General features: G+C 47.1%; 1 protein-coding gene across 23 annotated transcripts in view; it reads right to left on the bottom strand.

Annotated features, from left to right (window-relative positions):
* NRXN2 (neurexin 2) overlaps positions 1–18,104 on the bottom strand; it is a 303,692-nt gene that overhangs the window by 269,418 nt on the left and 16,170 nt on the right. For all 23 annotated transcript variants that reach the window (XM_081842385.1, XM_081842384.1, XM_081842390.1 and 20 more), the window contains exon 2: positions 12,823–12,840. In XM_081842385.1, coding sequence (XP_081698511.1) covers positions 12,823–12,840 — 18 coding nt within the window. The remainder of the gene's footprint in view (positions 1–12,822; positions 12,841–18,104) is intronic.

Below are 18,104 nucleotides of genomic sequence, written 5' to 3'. Positions count from 1 at the left end.
TTTCATTGCTCCAGATCCAGATAGCTGTTTCGACAATTTGTAAAAGTGGTTTTATTGGTTTTACAGTCCATTGAGATTACCTGTTTTTAGAACAGGCTTTTTTTTCGGTCCTGTTTTAATCTTGTGCAATGCTTTGATGGCTTCATGTTATGAAGCGACCGACCTAGAAGTTTGTGAAACCATGAGAGAAACTAGCATCAAACGTGGTTCATCTGGGTTTGCCTTGCCAGCCAAAAGGCCAACACCCACCCACACCCACACCAGGCCTCCAGATACTTTGCTACATGTTTCTGCTGAGGGACATCCAACTCAGAGTAGACCCCATGTGTCTACTCAATTTATCCAACAATCAATTTATCCCACAGACAAACCCTACCAATCAAGTCCAAAGCAGCCTTCAGATCAAGAAATGCACGCTTTCGTACTCTTAATACCCTTATGAAACAACTGAGAAATTGCAAAACATTTATCAACTGCTGAATCTCTCTCCTGAAATCCTGTTTGCTCCTGGGATGGTATATTTGTCTCCTCATCCCAATCCCCCAAATCTCTGCAGCAGATGTTCCACATACAACTTGCTTACAATTTCTTCTTCATTCCACCCCTCGGACAATTATCTCTTCAGACCACCATCTCAGAAGCTTCAGAAACTCTGGAGGGATTCCCTGTGCCAGGGGTGGGTTGTCCTATATCACCACCTGAGGTGAAATGGGAAGGTACTTGCCTTGCGTGCTGTATGCCACCTGCCGCCCCCCCCCCCGCCGCCCCCCCCCGAAACTTCACCTATTGGGATTGTGCAGCTACAGCTTCTTGGCTCCAGTGAGATCTTTTGAGAGCCCCGCAATTAGCCAAACGTTTTGGAAACTCTCTACCTCTGTTGCTGCATGCGTCAGATCTGCCCTATACTGTGCATCAGACAGCTTTACATTTCCCTGCTGCAATTATTTATATTTATTTATGTAGCAAAGTTTAGATACCGTTTACCAGAACAAAAGACCTCTAAGCCTTTTAACAAGAGTTTATATCCTGTCCTTATTTCTGGGAAGTTTTCCCACATCTTGAGAGAAAATAACCCCTTGCTTTCTTCCTCAAAACCCTCCCAACCTTCTCGATTAAACCACGGCTTATTCCATTTTCTCCTTCCTGGAAACCCTGACTTACTCACCTGCCTTGATCTTAATAATTCAGTAATTTTTTGTTCAAAGCAGAATCTTTCCAGGATCCGTGCATGTCACGACTGTGGGTACTTACAGCCAACAATTACTTCCGGGTTAAAGAAAATCCCCAAATCTAATTCAACTGCAGGCAACCGCCGAACCCTCCTCTGTGACACCGCTCCTATGTTTCTCCCAAGATGGATACCTGGGCATCGGCCGGGTCCCTATATCCGCTACACACACACACTCCACAATTTTAAAGAGAAAGGTTGATGGTCAATTTCTGGTACCGGGAGGACTTGAAGTGGCCACACGATCCAGCATACCTGCTTCTTCTCTGGTAAAAATAAATTTAAAAAGCAAAATCTCCCCTCCCCATCCCCCCCTCATACAACAGGTTAATATAAAGCAAGGGTCAGCAAACTAAGGCCCGGGGACTGAATGTGGCCCCCCCAGCCTCGTAAATCCAGCCCACGCTGAGAAGCCAGAACCCACAACGAAGCTGAGACTCCCGGCGATAGGAGGGAGAGGCCAAGTGGCGGCAGCTCTGCCAATCAAACGCTGTGCCTCGTTTTCCTCAGCGCGGCATGGGGACATCTCTGCCAATCAAACGCCGTGCCTGGTTTGATTGGCAGAGCTGCCGCTCTTCCTCCCACTGCCACCACCACCATCCTGGTGCTCCTGTGGGCCAGAGAGAGGAGTGGATGAGCTTGCTCTGCTACCCGCTTCACAAGAAGCAGCAGCGGTGGTGGTAAGTGCAGCACCTTCCTGGGGAGGTAAGTGCAGCACCTTCTTTCTCTGGACAGGGAGTAAGCCTGTTTTGCGCCACTGCCGCCAGCCCTTCAGGCGGCAAACCGAGAAGGCGGCTGGAGCTGGGGTGTGTGTGCTGATATAAAGACATCAGAAGAGCTTGCTGGATCAGCCTGAAGGGGACCATGCAGTCCAGCATCTTGTTCTCACAATGGCCAATCAGATGCCTGTGAAAAACCAGCCAGCAGGACCCAAGCACAAGAGCCCTCTCCTCTGCTGCAGTTTGCAGGTATTTAGAAGTGTTGCTGCCTCTGGCTGTGGAGGAAAAGCATAGCCTTCCTGGCTAGTAGCCACCAACAGCCCTCTCCTCCATGAATCCTCTTTGACAGCTATTTAAGTTGGGTGGCCATCACTGCCTCCTGTGAGAGCAAGCTCCACGGTTAACTATATCTGAAGGAGCGTTTCCACTCCCATCGTTCTGCCCAGACACGGAGGTCCAGTGCCGAGGGCCTTCTGGCGGTTCCCTTGCTACAAGAAGCCAAGTTACAGGGAACCAGGCAGAGGGCCTTCTCTGTTGTGGCACCCACCCTGTGTAACGCCCTCCTACCAGATGTCAAAGAGAAAAAACAACTACCAGACTTTTAGAAGACATCTGAAGGCAGCCCTAGTTAGGGAAGCTTTTAATGTTTAATAGACTATTGTATTTTAATATTCTGTTGGAAGCCACCCAGCATGGCTGGGGAAACCCAGCCAGATGGGCGGGGTATAAATAATGAATTATTACTGTATTATTATTATTATTATTATTATTATTATTATTTAGTTACAATATGTAAAAATTTGCTTTACTTTATAAACCCATCAGAGCTTCACCGGCATCTCAAGTTCCAGCAAATATTCTGCCCCTCACTGAGAGGGTCCCTCCCTCTCTTTCCCTCCCAATTCTTGCATGGGAATCTCCTGCAGCTAACACTGGACCCAACTGATCCCCCCCAAAAAATCAAAAATCTCAACTTTGGGCCTTGTGGTCAACGGAGAGTGATGAAGTCGGAGGTACAATAAAACTGTAATTTCATAGAATCATAGAGTTGGAAGGGACCCTGAGGATCATCTAATCCAACCCTCTGCAATGCAGGAATATGCAGCTGTCCCATATGGGGATCAAACCGGCAACCTTGGCATTATCACCACCATACTCTAAATAAATGCGGCCTTAACTGTCCAAGGGACATATTGCTATCCACTTTCCAAACGTGCAATATTTTTGCCCTTATTGATGTTGAAACTTAGTAAGTCTAATCCACCACTGGGGTCTCTTGTTTTTCCTTGATGCTGCTGGCACCAACAAAAAGTAATATATCCAGGAAAATCAATATTATCTAGAGCCCAAGTTTCTTGCAATAGGATCAGTTCAAACTCCCTTAGGAACTTCCCCTATCACTTCATCCACCCAGCTCTGCTCCATGACGCAGGCTCTTAATCTTATCCTCACTTAACCTCCCCTGTGATAAGGAAAACTCATCCACCCCCAAAGGCATCCGTTCCAACCCATCCATGCTATGAGCAATGGCCCCACTCGACTCCTCGCAATTCTTCAGTTCTGTTCTTTAGCTTATTTCTGCTTACACCTGCTCAGCATCAGTCACTATAAAAGGGGACTCTACACACCTGATCCAGAATGGGCATTTCTACTTTAACTCTATTCATCATTTCTGTTCTTGACAAGGAAGTGATCCAGGAGAGCCTAGTTCATTAGGAGCTTAGCTATCTGAAGATCTGCCATTCCTCAGGGCTTGGCTGTTTTCGTATTAACAAAGTAGGTGGAAGTTCCCTGGATACAGAATCATTGGGTATCCCCCAAGTCTATTACTACCCTAACAGAGATTGACCTACCTCTTGATACTGAACACTGGATGATTGACTTGATGGATGCCTTTGCGAGGGCAGCTACCAAAACTAGGAGTTTATTCTCTAGTGTTGATAATCTAAACAAGAGTGCTTTTAGTTCAAAAATGTGGAAGAAGTAGGCATAATACATCAATAGCTTCTCCTCCAAGGGCTCCATGGCCTTGGACAGTATATATCTGAGAGGTAGTGTGGTGTAGTGGTTAGAGTGTTGGACTAGGACTTGGGAGACGGGTTCAAATCCCCACTCGGCCATGAAGCTCACTGGGTAACCCTGCCTTTGCAGCCTAACCTACCTCCCAGGGTTGTTGTGGGATTAAATTAGGAGGGAAAGAACCATGCCCACCACCTTGAGCTCCTTGGAGAAAAGGGATGGGATATAAATGCAATTAATAATAATATACGTGTTTGTGTGCTTTGGACCTACCCTTTTCTCTTGACTGTAGTTTGTTTTAACTGATTTTAATAACATATTTTCAAATCAATGTAACCTGCCCTGTTGCCACCTCATGGGGGTGGTCAAGTAAGAAATCCAGTAAGTATAGCAACCAGAAGCATCTGAACCTTAGCCTAACCTGAAACGGGACCTATGATAGACTTTGGAGAGAACAGCTGGAATATCCCAGCAGATTTAGTCCTCTGGGAACTCACTCTCTGTGTGGATAACTCTGGCTTTTCTCAGAGGTGGTCCCCAAAGAGAAGAATCCCTTCACATTTCAAAAAGGACTCTTTACAGAATCATCCAATACTCAAGATGGAATAGCCCCATATTTATATAATGTGTGTCTTCCCTCTAAAAAACAGAACTTTGATGTTTGAAAGGATAAATAACATCTCTTTGCCAGAGCTCTGCCTTGCAAACTCTTTATTTCGATAAGATTTATTTTACTTTTGAGTATACCAAGAAGGTCACTTAGATGCTAAGCAGCCAACCACCTTGAGCCCCAATGGGGGATTCCCTTAAAAGCAATGGGGCTGCGAGGCCAATGAGTGGTCATGGGCCAGGGGGCAGCTAAGTTGTTCTAGTTTTCTCCCCATCTCCCTCCCTTGCAAAGCTTCTGTGGACACTTAAGCACTGCAATTTTATGAAGAGTATGCAACTACTGTACACTGAGAAGTGTCTGACTTTTTCTTTGTATAAACAGCATACTGAATCTTATAACCCCCAGAGTGGGGCCTGCTGGATCAGGCTGAAGGCCCGTCTAGGCCAGCATCCTGTTCTTCGAAAAACAACCAAAGACACCTACAGTATTTTTAAACCTAAACAAAAAATCAGGAAGGCAAAACCTCCCTCCTGCTCTCAAACATAGACACACATATCCTACAGTTCCAATAATACACAAGTGTTGAAGCTTGAAACGAATACGGAAGCCACCCGCTGTTTATTCTCCCAATTCCCCCCCCTCCCCCGTTCACAAAAATAACTGCAAATGATCAAGTTAAAAATAGATACTGTAGAAATATACTCACACACTGGCGTCCACCCTTGCTCTCTATGTATGAATGAATGAATAAATAAATAAATAAATAACCCCAGCTGCTCAAACCAGCAACCACGCCCACCCGGGGCCAGCGAGAAAGAATGTGCATGGAGGAGTGGGCGTGGCTTTCAAGGAAGCAAGCTCTGAGCATGCCCAGAGTACATTTCAAGGCAGCCTCTTTGCCTTGGATTAAGAGAGGCTGAGAGGGGCAGAGACCTGATTGGCCCGAAAACAGGAAAGGGACAGAAAGGTTTTACCAGCTTCTCTGTGTTCAAACAGAAGCCTAAGATGTCATAAGATAGGAAAGTGTGTGTGGCTTTGAGATTTTTGTTTTGTTTTGGCCAGAGCCCACTTAGAAGGCAGTAACCCTAAACCACTCTGGGAGTTAACTTGCCCCCACCTGCTAAGGCTTCTCAAACTTGTGCAACTCCTTAAGGTCATCTATTACAATTTTAATTTCTTTTCTTTGGCTGGTTTCAGTGTCTTGTGTTGATGCATTTAGGATTGTGGCCAATTCTATCTACTACTCACAGAAGACCCATTGACGCTGATGGACATGATGAACTTTGGTTCATTAATTTCAATGGCCCAACTCTTGAGTAGAACCAGTGCTTTTTTTCTTTAAAAAACCATTTAGGGTAAGGTTACCAGATATTTTTCAATGAATCCTGGGACACTTTTCAACTTCAATGGATTTTGTATGGGGACTGATTTGTAAATCCGGGGACTGTCCCCGGGAAATGGGGATGTCTGGTAGCCTTAGTTTGGGGGTACTCTCATTTTCCTACTCATATTGAAATACTGCCCCCAGTGAGGCTAAGCTTAGATTCACAAAATGTTTAGGGGTGTGCATGACCCTGTGTCCCCCCAGAAAAAAAGCTCTGAGTAGAACTGAATTGGTTACAGCCTCTAGTTTGTATTATTTTATTCAGATAGTTTCAACAAGGCAACCAAGTTATAAAGCTTATCCTCTCTCCGAGTTAATTTGCAGTGAATCTACTGGGCAGTTCTAGCAGTTAATAAAGTTCTGAAAAGAGGGAACCCCCTGACCGTGCCATCTCAAGTGAAGAATTTGAGGTCAATATATGACACAGAGAGGGAGGAAACATCAGCAGAACACAGAAAGCCAACACTGATTACTTGTGGAAATATGACATGAGTCTACCTGTGGTGAAAAAAAGCAACTATCATTTTCAACTATAATGAAGATGGCAGTCTTCTGGACTGTGGACAGGTTTAGATTAAGAGCATGAGAAGCGTCTGCCACACGGTTGGTTAGAATCAAATTGCATAAAATGAACTGAAAATATCAACTGGTAAAACACATTAGAATACAGTTGGGGAGGGGAAAACCCATTAAAACGGAATTATTACATCTTTCTGATAACCTATGGGACCCCAACCCCCATAAACACTTTGACCATTGGGATTATGGAACTAGCTGGGACCCACCCTGAGTGAACACAAGGTTTCAACTCACAGAGCAGCTGGATACTCCAGCAGGTAGAGGTGACTTGCCCAGTCCCCCAGACACATTCCGAGCCCATTGAACATGCTCTGTTCTGTTTGTGCTATTTCTGCAGAGTCCTCCCCCACCTCTGCCAGCTTAGGTCTTTTGTTCTATTTTTTTGTTCATACTTCTGCAGACCATTGGCTTCCTCCAGCACTTGGGTGCCTCACTGGTACCATTCTGGGTACCTGGACTTTGGAAATAGAGGGAATTGTCAGAGGCAAATTTAGGAGAGTGCAACTGGTTTCCCCACACTGGGCACTGAGCTGAGAAGCCGCCACAGTGGGCACTGCAACAGTGATGTAGAATGCAAGGCGAGAGGCTGGGGGGTACCAAAATATGGCACTGCACAGGGCGCTGCTGAAATTTGAAAGCCCAAAGTCCGTTACTGGTATTGTTCCATGACAGGCTTTGGACATGCCTATGTTACAGATTTGCAACCACTCTGAAATGGGTTGACATTTGCAGCACAACAGGGTTAGACAGACCATTTATCTGCCTGGGGATGGCTTTCATGACACCTCTGTGCCTCTGCTCGTCTATTGTGTCTTATGTCCCGTCCCCCCGCCCCCGCCTGCCCCAAAACATACCACTTCTACATCAAATGTGCCATTGCTTCTGCAAAAGAGGCTCTTGATCTGTCTCATAGTGAGCATAAAGGCTACCAACTTGCACATTAGAAAAGGGCTGCATTCAAATGAGCAGGCCCATTTTCTGCCTCCAAGGAAAAACAAGCCTCAGCCCTGCAGGGCTTAGGTTAAGATCTCAGCTTCACAAAAGGGACTACACAGTCCCAGCTTCTTCATCATCATCATTATCTTCTTGGTCTTCATCATCTTCTTTTGGAGTTGGCAGGTGGTGGGCTCTGTGGCAGTTACGTTGCTTTAGCACTGCTGCCCACATGTGATGCAGCCAGATAAAAAGAATCTGGTCTGAAGGAAAGTGTAATTGCCCTCCAGCATGCTTCAAGGAAAAAATTATGTGGCAGAACAGAATAAAGGAACCAGAGCAAAGAAAACCCAACTGAGAACTTTCCTTTTGAACAATCTTGGCACAGCCAAGACATGGTGGGAAACAGACAGACAAGCACTTTGATCAGTGAGAGCCTGCCCAAGTTTGGGCATTGCACTACCAAGCAAGCACTGTGTGCTTCTGCAGGATTTCTGGGCACTGCTCTACAAAGGGGGCACTGTGTGCTGTTGCAGATTTTTGAGCAATGTACCTGACTTGCTGGTTCTCACTTCTTCCCGTGATCACCGAACCTTCCAGTTATCCATGTGGCAAATGCCAGATCTGATGACCAGCTGCACTCCTCAGGGAGTCATTTAGCCAGAGCGGTGAGCCTCTTTATGGCGTGGGATTGCATTGTATCAGTTTCTGATTGTCTAGCCGCTCTCGGCCAGGGGAGAGGAGGTGGTGTGGTGATGCTAATAATGGCGGACTGAGATACGGAGGAGATTTGTCTGTTTTGGTATAGGGGGCGTCAGAAGTGGGAAGTGCCATTTCTCAGAACAGAAGGCAGCCCTGTGAGCAGCGCCCGGATCAACCAGCCTGGGTGCTATTTTTGGAATTCCTGCCCTGAGGCTCATGTGAACGTCTTCCTGCACATCGGTGCCACTGGATGCAAATAGCAGCTTTGAAGGGAGAGAAGGAGGGGGGCAATTTTCTTTGGGACCCTGATAGGGTGGAAAGGATTCATATCTCCCCCCCCCCCCGACTTGCTCCCCTGTGGTCCTGACACATTTAGTTTGGCCCACAGTGATTGAATTTAATTTACTGGCAGCCAAGCAAAAACTCTCTTTTGCGGGAACGTATCAAATCTCCCAGACTCTTGGGGTGAGACTTTCCACACATCTCCTTCCCTAAGAATCACCCCAAAAGCATTTGCACCACACATGGAGTCTCCCACAAACAGGGGGTTACAAAAGAGGTAGCTTTGGAGGTCAAGAGCAGCGCTTCTAAGTGGCTCTGGAAAGAAATTAGCCCATGCCTTCTTGTCCTCGTTAACAATCTAGCCACCACATTCTGTCGAAGTTTCCAAGCCACCTTCAAGGGCAGTCCCAGAAACAACGCCTTGCCATAATCTAACCTGAATGCTACCAGAGTGCAGACAACCAAAGCAAGGTTATCATCCAGCTAGGGTTGCAAATGAGCTACCAGCTGAAGCTGCCAGAAGGCCCTCCATGCCACAGAAACCACTTGTGCCTTCAGTGAAAGTGCTGGATCCGAGAGTGCCGCACACCTGCTCCATCAAGGGGAATCCAGAGCAGGATGCATCACACTCATCCGTGCGGAGGGGCCACCCACTAAGAGTGCCTCCATCTTATCTGGACTGAGCTTCACTTTGTTGGCTCACATCCAGTCCATTACCAGGCACTGATCAAGCACATTCAGCGCCACACCTGCTTGAGCTGCAAAGGAGAAGCAGAGCTGCATGTCAACAGCATATTGATGACAGCACACTCCAGAGCTCCTCACTCCGTGGGTTTATGTAAATGTCAGGCAGCATGGGGAATAAGATCAAACCCTGAGGAACCCTACTCTGAGACCCCACGGGGCCAAATCATGTCTTCCAAGCACCCAACTCTGGAGACAACCATGCAAATACAATAGGAACCAAAAGGTGCATGCCACATCTAAGATTAACCACACATGCTGTGCAAGTCTATGCAAGTCTACTCTGAATCAAGCCACAGTGAAACTTTTTTTGGGGGGGCAGAACCCCCTGTGTCCCCTGTTGCCCAACACAACAACTTCGTGGGAAGGCAAACGCTACAAATGAACATGCATCAGAACAGCCTGACTTCTGGATCCAGCCAAAGGAGACCCATCTCGTCAAATCTCCTGTTCTCACTGTGACCAACCGGATGCCCCAATGGAAAGCCCAGCACAGCACAACAGCAACACTCCTGCCACTTGTGATTCCCAACAACTGCTATTTAGAGTATGCTGAGTACTGACTCCACATGGAATTCTCCTTTTTCACACAAAGATGGGTCAGCATCTTTGTCAAATCATCCACTGTGACCTCACTGTCTCTTTCCTGGTTAGTCACTGCTAGTGCAGATCCCATGAGCATCTTGTTGGTGGCAAGGGAAAAAACAGGCACAAAAAGAAAAATTCCCTGGATGCCAAGATCCAGGTTTGGGGCAAGTACTCTTTGGTGAGAGAACACCAGCAGAGATTTAAAATCACAAAAAATGCAGCAAAGGAAAGCGTGGAAATATATGGTGTTAGATCTTTAAAATATGCCCTTCATCAAACAGTAGAAGAAGAAGAAGAGTTTGGATTTGATATCCCGCTTTATCACTACCCTAAGGAGTCTCAAAGCGGCTAACCATCTCCTTTCCCTTCCTCCCCCACAACAAACACTCTGTGAGGTGAGTGAGGCTGAGAGACTTCAGAGAAGTGTGACTAGTCCAAGGTCACCCAGCAGCTGCATGTGGAGGAGTGGGGAAGCAAACCCGGTTCCCCAGATTACGAGTCCACCACTCTTAACCACTACACCATGCTGGAGTTGGAAGGCACCTCAGGCTCATCTAGTCTAACCCCTTGCAATACAGGATTCTCAACTAAATTATCCATGACAGATGGCCATCCAGTCTCTGCTTAAAAACCTCCAAGGAAGAAGAGTCTACAACTTCTTGTGGGCGTCTGCTCCACTGTCAAACAGCTCTTACTGTCAAAAAGTTCTTCCTGGTGTTTAGCTGGAATCTCCTTCCTTGCAACTTAAAGCTGTGTGTTCAAGTTCTACCCTCCAGAACAGGAGAAAACAGGCTTGCTCCATCTTTCATGTGACAGCCCTTTCTTTAGATATTTGAAGATGACTAGCATATCTCCTCTCAGTCACCTCTTTTCCAAGCTAAACATACTCAACTCCCTCAACCATTCCTAATAAGGCTTGGTTTCCAGACCTTTGATCATCTTGGTCACCCTTGTGAGTTCCAAAACTTCCCTCTTCCCTTATAATAGAAAGAGACCAAACATTTGGTAAGTTAAAAATGGTTCACTAACAAACTCTCCAAATGTCAGATTCATATGCTTTCCCAGGCAGCATTCAGAAAAAAGGTACACAGGCAGTAAAACTTGGCTAAGTTACAGTTGTGAAAGTTCCTAAATTATTGGTATAGGAAAGAGAGCCAGTCACTTTCTTGATTGTCAGGGATTATGGGGGCGATGTGATATAGTTACTGGCTCACGTGTGTGCATGAAAGAGTTACCTGTGTCCTGAGCTCAAGTTACCATGGATGGGATTTAGCAGGCTTATAGCAGCATTTGCTTCCTCCCTCTTTCTCTGCTTCCTACAAGAAACTGCAGCCAAGCATGGCTCTCAAGTGCAAAGGAAACCACATGAATAGAAAATCTTTCTAAAATGTGATTTTTACAAAGACTGTGTGATTCTCTTATAAGGAAACCAAGTTCTTTCTTTTAAAGTCATTTGAGAACTTTTTTATTCTTTATTTCACTGCCAACAGCAGAGACTTATCTGCTGTAATTTCTGAAACTCTGTGAGTAAAATCTTCATTTATTTGCAAAGCTGAGTCTTTGTGACTTATTCCTGCCAAAGTATTTTTGTAGGGAACATTTGTTTAAAGGTGGATGAGGGCAGATGTAAATCAAACAAGTTTTAATGGGCTTGGAGCAATCGTCATTGTGCTAAACCTACTATGGGAGAGTAAGAATCTCTCTTCCAAACCTCTGTCTCCAACAGGGGAAACCCAGTAGGTCTCCTGATACCATTGGACTAACCTATCCCATCATCAGTGGCCATCAGCTAAGTTGGCTAGGGACTGTGGGAGCTGGAATCCAACAATGCCCAGAGGGCCCCACAGATGTTCCCCTGTCCCTGCTCTATGGAGTTGGAAATTAAATATGAACATCACAAGGAGGGTTTGCCCCAGCTGGAGTAGAGGGCATATTTCTGCACTTGTCAGCCCAGCCCACGGCCTCTGGTTGCAAATGTTGTATGGAGCATCATAAGTGTCCATGGTGTTTTCAGAGAGTACCTGTCAATGTCCCAAATTTGACAAAGAGGAGACAAGAGGGGAGAGGAGGCAGGTGGGGGGGAGAAACAATGGATCCAGGTGCTTCAGTTGCATGAGCTTAAGCCAACCTTCCCCCCCCCCCCAACCTGCTGCCATTCCAGCTGCTTTGGACTGCAACTCCCATCAAGCCTTGCAGACAACGCAGCCATGCTCCCAGCATCATACAGCTAGCTGTGCTGCTTGGTGCTGTTGGGAGTTGTGGTCCAAAACAGCCAGCTTTAACTAAGTTACAGGCTGAGTTGCAGATGGGCATGGGAATCATTCTTTTAGCATGATGCAATGCAACACCCCCCCCCCCCCGATTTTGGCACACCTAATGCAGATCAGAGGTGGGGGGATTGGAGACTGACATTCCCAGAGCTCCCACTTTAGTTTCTTAGCACACAACAGAAAGGGCTGGAAATGTTATCAAAGGGTAGAGGAGTACCATGTTTCTGGAAGCTGAATGCACACACCCAACAAGGAGGAGAACAGCTGGGATGCGCACAGTTGCCGTTTGAAATTCAAGGATAGAAATCGCCTAAGTGGAACTTCCATATCAAGAGCAAATGAGACCATGTAGACTCAGGATGTCTCAGAGAAAAGCACCTCTCCTACCCCAGCTCTGCCAAATGCCTTCACACAGACAGATGCCTCCCCCAACCTACGAAAAAGCCTCTGCTGCCTCAGAGCAGGTCTCCCCTCCCAAATACTAGGAACAAAAGGAAAATGGTCTGTGTAACTCTTCCCCTACACCCCCAGCCAGCAACCCCATACAAGGAGAGCCCTGCCCTTTACACTTTATGGAGCACAGATCAGATCCTAACAGGATTGCCAAACAGTACCCACCCCAATGCCGCAAAACAAACACTGTTTGGATCTCACATCAACCATCTGATCAACACACAGCAATCCCCCTTCTCACCCCACCCCAAAATCCCTTTCCAAGCAGAGCATTAGGTATCAGAATGGCAAGGAAAGGCGCCTCTACTCACCTTCCAACGTTAGCTCTTCTGTGGGGATCCAGCAAGGCAGGCAGAGTTGGGGAAGGAAAAAGGAGAAAAAGAGAGTCAGGAGCAAGCAAGGGAAAGACCCAGCAACAGAACGACAGGCCAGCATCTCATGTAGACCTAGACTCAGGCTGGAATCCTGGAGAGCCACAGCTGCCAGTCAGCGAAGGCAATACAATATACTATTTGTCAATGTTTATGAATGCTCATTTACTGCTATTTGTTCACTTCTTGTGAGATAACGAGATCTTGCTGCATTCCTTCGCTCCAGAGGAATCGCCAGCCTCAGCTTCATCAAAGAATCACAAAGCATCCCACCCAGCCAAGTTATATTCTAAAGCGTTGTTGTGCTTTTATTTTTGTTTGCATTTTCTGAATTTTAGGGGTTTTTACTACAATGTTGTATTATTGGCATGTTTTGCTTCTGTTGTTAGCATTTGTTGCCTTGAGACGAGTTTGTGAAGAAAGGCAGCCTATAATTAGTAGAAAGAAAGAAAGAAAGAAAGAGGATGAGGTTTTGAATTCCCTGCTTGGAATTCTGCAGAAAGGAGTCGTGTTTAGGTGAGAGGAGGGAAGCCTCACTCCCAATGCACTGGTAAGAGACACCAGGTCCAAAAAGTATACCCAGAAGGCTGTTGAGAGAAGGAGATGAAACAGTTCTCTTATGAAGAAGCCAACCAACAAATTCACAGAGGACAACAGCTAGCAATGGCTGACTAATCATAGCAGCCACTTTCAGGATAAGAGGCATAGGAACTGAGGAACCAGTCTTCAAGTGAGTCAGGCTATTGGTCATCAAGCTCAGTACTGTCTACACCAATGGACAATGGTTCTCTGAAGGGTCTTGGGCAAGAGATATTCCTCATTCTCCCATCAGGGATTGAACCTAAGACTTGCAGCATGCAGAGGTCGGGCTCCACTACTGAGCTCTGCCCCAGCCCCCTGCCCCAAGTCCCAGCTGGAGGTCTCTTGTGCTCATGGCCTCCTTGTGGGTTTCCTGGAGGCATCTGGCTGGATCCTATAAGGGGTGGGAATCCTGGAACAGAGAGGCCCCCTTTGCTTGGCAAGACCCTCCAACCAACTGCCCTACCAGTCCGTGTCTCTTTTTTCCCTCTCCTGCAAGCCGCTGTGCCCCCTACCCTCTGCCGCTCCTATTCTGCATACAAAGCCTGAGCTCCACCACTCAGCTACAGCACACAGCCCTGCAATGGATTTTAATTATTTATTATGGGGGTTGATATCCCACCCATCAAATAGATTTCCCCAAGGCAGTTTGCAATAAATCAAAGTCCAATTGCTAAAAGCATTTAAAAGCATACAAAAAAAACCCAACAAGCTACAGAGGAAAAACAGCAGCCATCGTAAGTATTTTTTCTTTTATGTATAAACCTTACAGTGATAAAACAGTGTAGATTATAAAGTCTGGCCAGATAACAAAGGTCTTTGCCTGGCATTGCCACCATGAGAGTGTCAAGGGGAAAGCATTGCTCAAGCAGGAGCCACAGTGAAGAAGGCCCTTTTTCCAGGTTAACCAGGGGAGAGAAGAAGGCCTCTGATGAAGACCTGCACAGCAGGGATGGGGAAACTCTGGCCCTCCAGATATTGCTGGACTAGGTCTCCCAGCATGCCTAGACACTGGCTATGCCGGCTGAGGCTGACGTAAGAATGTAAGAGGAACCCTGTTGCTGGATCAGGCCAGTGGCCCATCTAGTCCAGCATCCTGTTGTCCTCACAGTGGCAAACCAGACGCTTCACTGGAAAACCAGTAAGCAAGGTTTGAGCACAACAGCCTTCTCCCCTCCTTTGTTTTTCCAATTATTGACATTCAGAGAAGAATAGCCATCCTGACTAATATCCACCAATAGCCCTCTACTCCATGAATCATAAGAACCTAAGAAGAGCTGGCTGGATGAGGCCAATGACCCACCTAGTCCAGCATCAGCCACCATCTTAGGTACATAGCAAAGAGGACAGGCTTAAGAACATAAGGGCAAGAGAACAGTTTGCTAGATCAGGCCAAAGGGGGCCCATGCAGTCCAACATCCTGTTCTCCTTGTGGCCACCCAGATGCCAGTGGAAAACTGGCAAGCAGGATCCAAGCACCAGAGCTCCTCCTGCGATTTGCAGCAACAGGCATCAGTAACATTTCTGCCTCTGACCAGTGGCAGAGCATAACCATCATGGCTAGTAGCCATCAATGCTCCTCTCCTGCATAACAATATTTGAGTCCAACAACCTACAGAGGGCCCCATCCCTGTCACAAAGGGTTAGGGTAACAAGGATGTCCATTGGACAGCATTTTGACCAAGGCTCCAAGGGTCAGTGAACAGGATGGATTTTTTGCCAAGACCAAGATGAATTTGGAGTGCCACAGGTTCTCCATCATCGTCTTAAGAGCAAGGACACGCACCTGCAGAGACAGGTGATCACAGAATCATAAAATTTCAGGTATGGGTGGGACCCCAGGGTCAACTAGTCCAACCCCTCCATCAAATTATCAAACCATAAAGGGCCCTAAATGACCAAGCTAGTGTTCTGAACTGGTCCCAGGAACAGAAGAGAAGGCGACACAGGTGGCGAAGCACCAGCATGATATGATCCTGACACAGAGTCCTAGTTAGCAATTGCAGCTGCCAAACCATCTTCAAAGGCAGCCCTGTCTACAATGAATGGCAGTAGTCTAATCTGGTGGTTACCAAAACATAGATAACTGTGACTAGGCTAAACCACTCCTGTGCCGGAGCTTAAAACCTTGGAAACTGCTTTATGATGTGGAAAGAGACTCAAGCTTCCCCCTAACAGTTGTTGGTTCTGTCTCTGCGCATATGCAGAGCACTAGGACAGCTGCTGGATGGGGCACTTTGAGAAATGGGCAAGAAGTTTCACTCCACCCAGGCAGCACTTGCATGGAAAAGGGGCCATACCCTGCCACCAGCTTTGGGGAAGCAGCAGATTGCACCAGAATGGCAGTACTGGCATTTCCACCAGGGGTGGGGGGTGGGGGGGTGGAATTCCAAAATCAGCAAAAGGAAACTCAAAGAGGCGGAGAGGAAACTCCACCCCTCCCCAACCCCCACGCTACACTGGTGACAAAATAAACCCCTAAAATAATGAATGTAAATAATGAATGCAAGACAACAAACAATGTGGCAGTAATTAGCACAGATCTGGGTGAAAACTCTGAGCTCTTGCCATCTGCAGAGAAATATACCCACCCACCCAACAACAGGCTCATGCGTCAGGCCCAGGCAGAGACTCAGCAAGGGGCAGGCAGGGGCAGGGAACCAGAGAAAGGGCCTGCCTCCCTGCCCAGCTGGGACATCAAGAGCAGCCACAGTTAGAGGCAGGATGCTTGGAGGCCTGGATCCAAGCCTGGGTTAAGCTTCCCTTTCTTTCTAGATGTGGTGGGTTCTGCTTACCCTGTTTGGAGGAGAGGGACGCTACTCAGTGGTTGGGTTTTTGTTATAATCAAGTGATTCATAAAAACATAAGGGTCTGCTGGATCAGGCCAATGGCCCAACTAGTCCAGCATCCTGTTCTCCCAGTGGCCAACCAGATGCCTGCAGGAAACCCACTAGCAGGACCCAAGTGCAAGAGGCCCCTCCCCCACTGCCGTTTCCAGAAACTGGTATTCGGAAGCATAGCTGCCTCCAACTGTGGTCAAGCATAGCCATCAGAGTTAGTAGCCATCAGTAGCCCTCCACTCCCTCTGCACGAATTTGCCTCATCCTCTTTTATAGCCATCCAAGTTGGTGCCTCTTGTGGAAGGGAGTTCCACAGTTTATCCATACACTGTGTGAAGAAGGATGTTCTTTTGCCCCCTCTCCTGAATCTTCCAACATTCAGCTTTGTTGAAAGTCCACAAGTTCCAGTGTTATGAGAGAGGGAGGAAAACTTTTCTCTGCCCCCTTTCTCCGTGCATGGTTCAACTAGGTTCTGCTCAAAGTAGGCCCACTGAAATCAATGGACCTGTCTTAGTCATGTTAATTCATTTCAATGGGTCTACTCTGAGTAGGAGTAACGCTGGATACAACCGCCAGTCTGCTTTTAAATTCACCGAAAAACAAACGGAACAGATTTCTAAGGCAACATCGTTTTGGTTTTTCAAATAGCCTTTCTTTAATTAGCACTGTCACACGCTTTCATTTAAACACCATTGCGCGGAGATATAAAATATAGCCTAGAAAGTGTTCAGCGCTAATTAAAAGATTGACTAAAAGAAGGAAACAGAAAATGATGCCCAGAGGAGAAGCAGCAGCAAAGGCGTCCCGAAGAACAACAACAGGTCCACCTGCCCCAGACGTCACAGGACAAGTTTGAACCTCTTTGGAAAGAAGAGCAAATTGCCCAGAGAGCCATTCCGACTTGCAGGCTTATGGGGGGGGGGGAATGACCCAATTTTCTGCAGGTTGGAATGGTGGAAGAGCCATAGGGAAATGTCAGTCATCTGGATGAGCCACAACAATGAAGCAAAAAAACATCAGAAGAGCCTTGCTCCCCAATGACCCCATCTAGTCCAGCATCCTGTTCTCACAGTGGCCAACCAGATGCCCCAATGGGAAGCCAGTAAGAGCACAAGAGCCCTTTTGCCTCCTGTGGTTTCCACAAATGGCATTAGAAGCATGGCTGCCTCGAGCTGTGGAGGCACAGCATAGCCATCATGGCTAGTAGCCGTCGATAGCCCACTCCTCCATGAACCATGGCATTTCCCCCAACTTAAATGCCTGGTGTGGAAGAGCCCAAAGTCTCGGTGGGAATGCACAACTGCCTTTATTTTCCACAATTTACTCCTGGTGCAGAATTAGACCCTTCCTGCATGGCAGACTTTGGGCTTTCCCTCCTCAGTTCCACCACAGAGGAGTCGTCCCCCCAGCACAGACAATGCCCCAGTCACACCTCGGGGGCAATCAGAGAAGACATAGAGATGCCACATGGCCCCTTTGAGAGGGCAGCTTCCAAAGGCCACCCTGGTTCATGGGCAGATGCACACACACACACACACACAGAGAGAGAGAGAGAGAGAGAGAGAGAGAGATGCAGAAGATCCTCCCAGGTTCTATCCTCGCATGGGGAAGGACACCTGTTTTACATGCAGAAAGTTCCAGTTTCAGTTCTAACAGCGTCTCCAGGTAGAGCTGGGAGATAGCTTTGTCTGAAATCCTGGACAGCCACTGCCAATCAGTCTAGACCAGTGTTTCTCAACTTGTGGGTCCCCAGATGTTGTTGGACTACAACTCCAATCATTCCCAGCCACCATGATCAGTGGT

This window comes from Podarcis erhardii, assembly GCF_964252035.2.
Source record: "Podarcis erhardii genome assembly, chromosome: 15".
Taxonomy (NCBI): domain Eukaryota; kingdom Metazoa; phylum Chordata; class Lepidosauria; order Squamata; family Lacertidae; genus Podarcis; species Podarcis erhardii.
The sequence above is the reverse complement of the archived record's forward strand: the minus strand, read 5'-3'. Positions and strand labels throughout refer to the sequence as shown.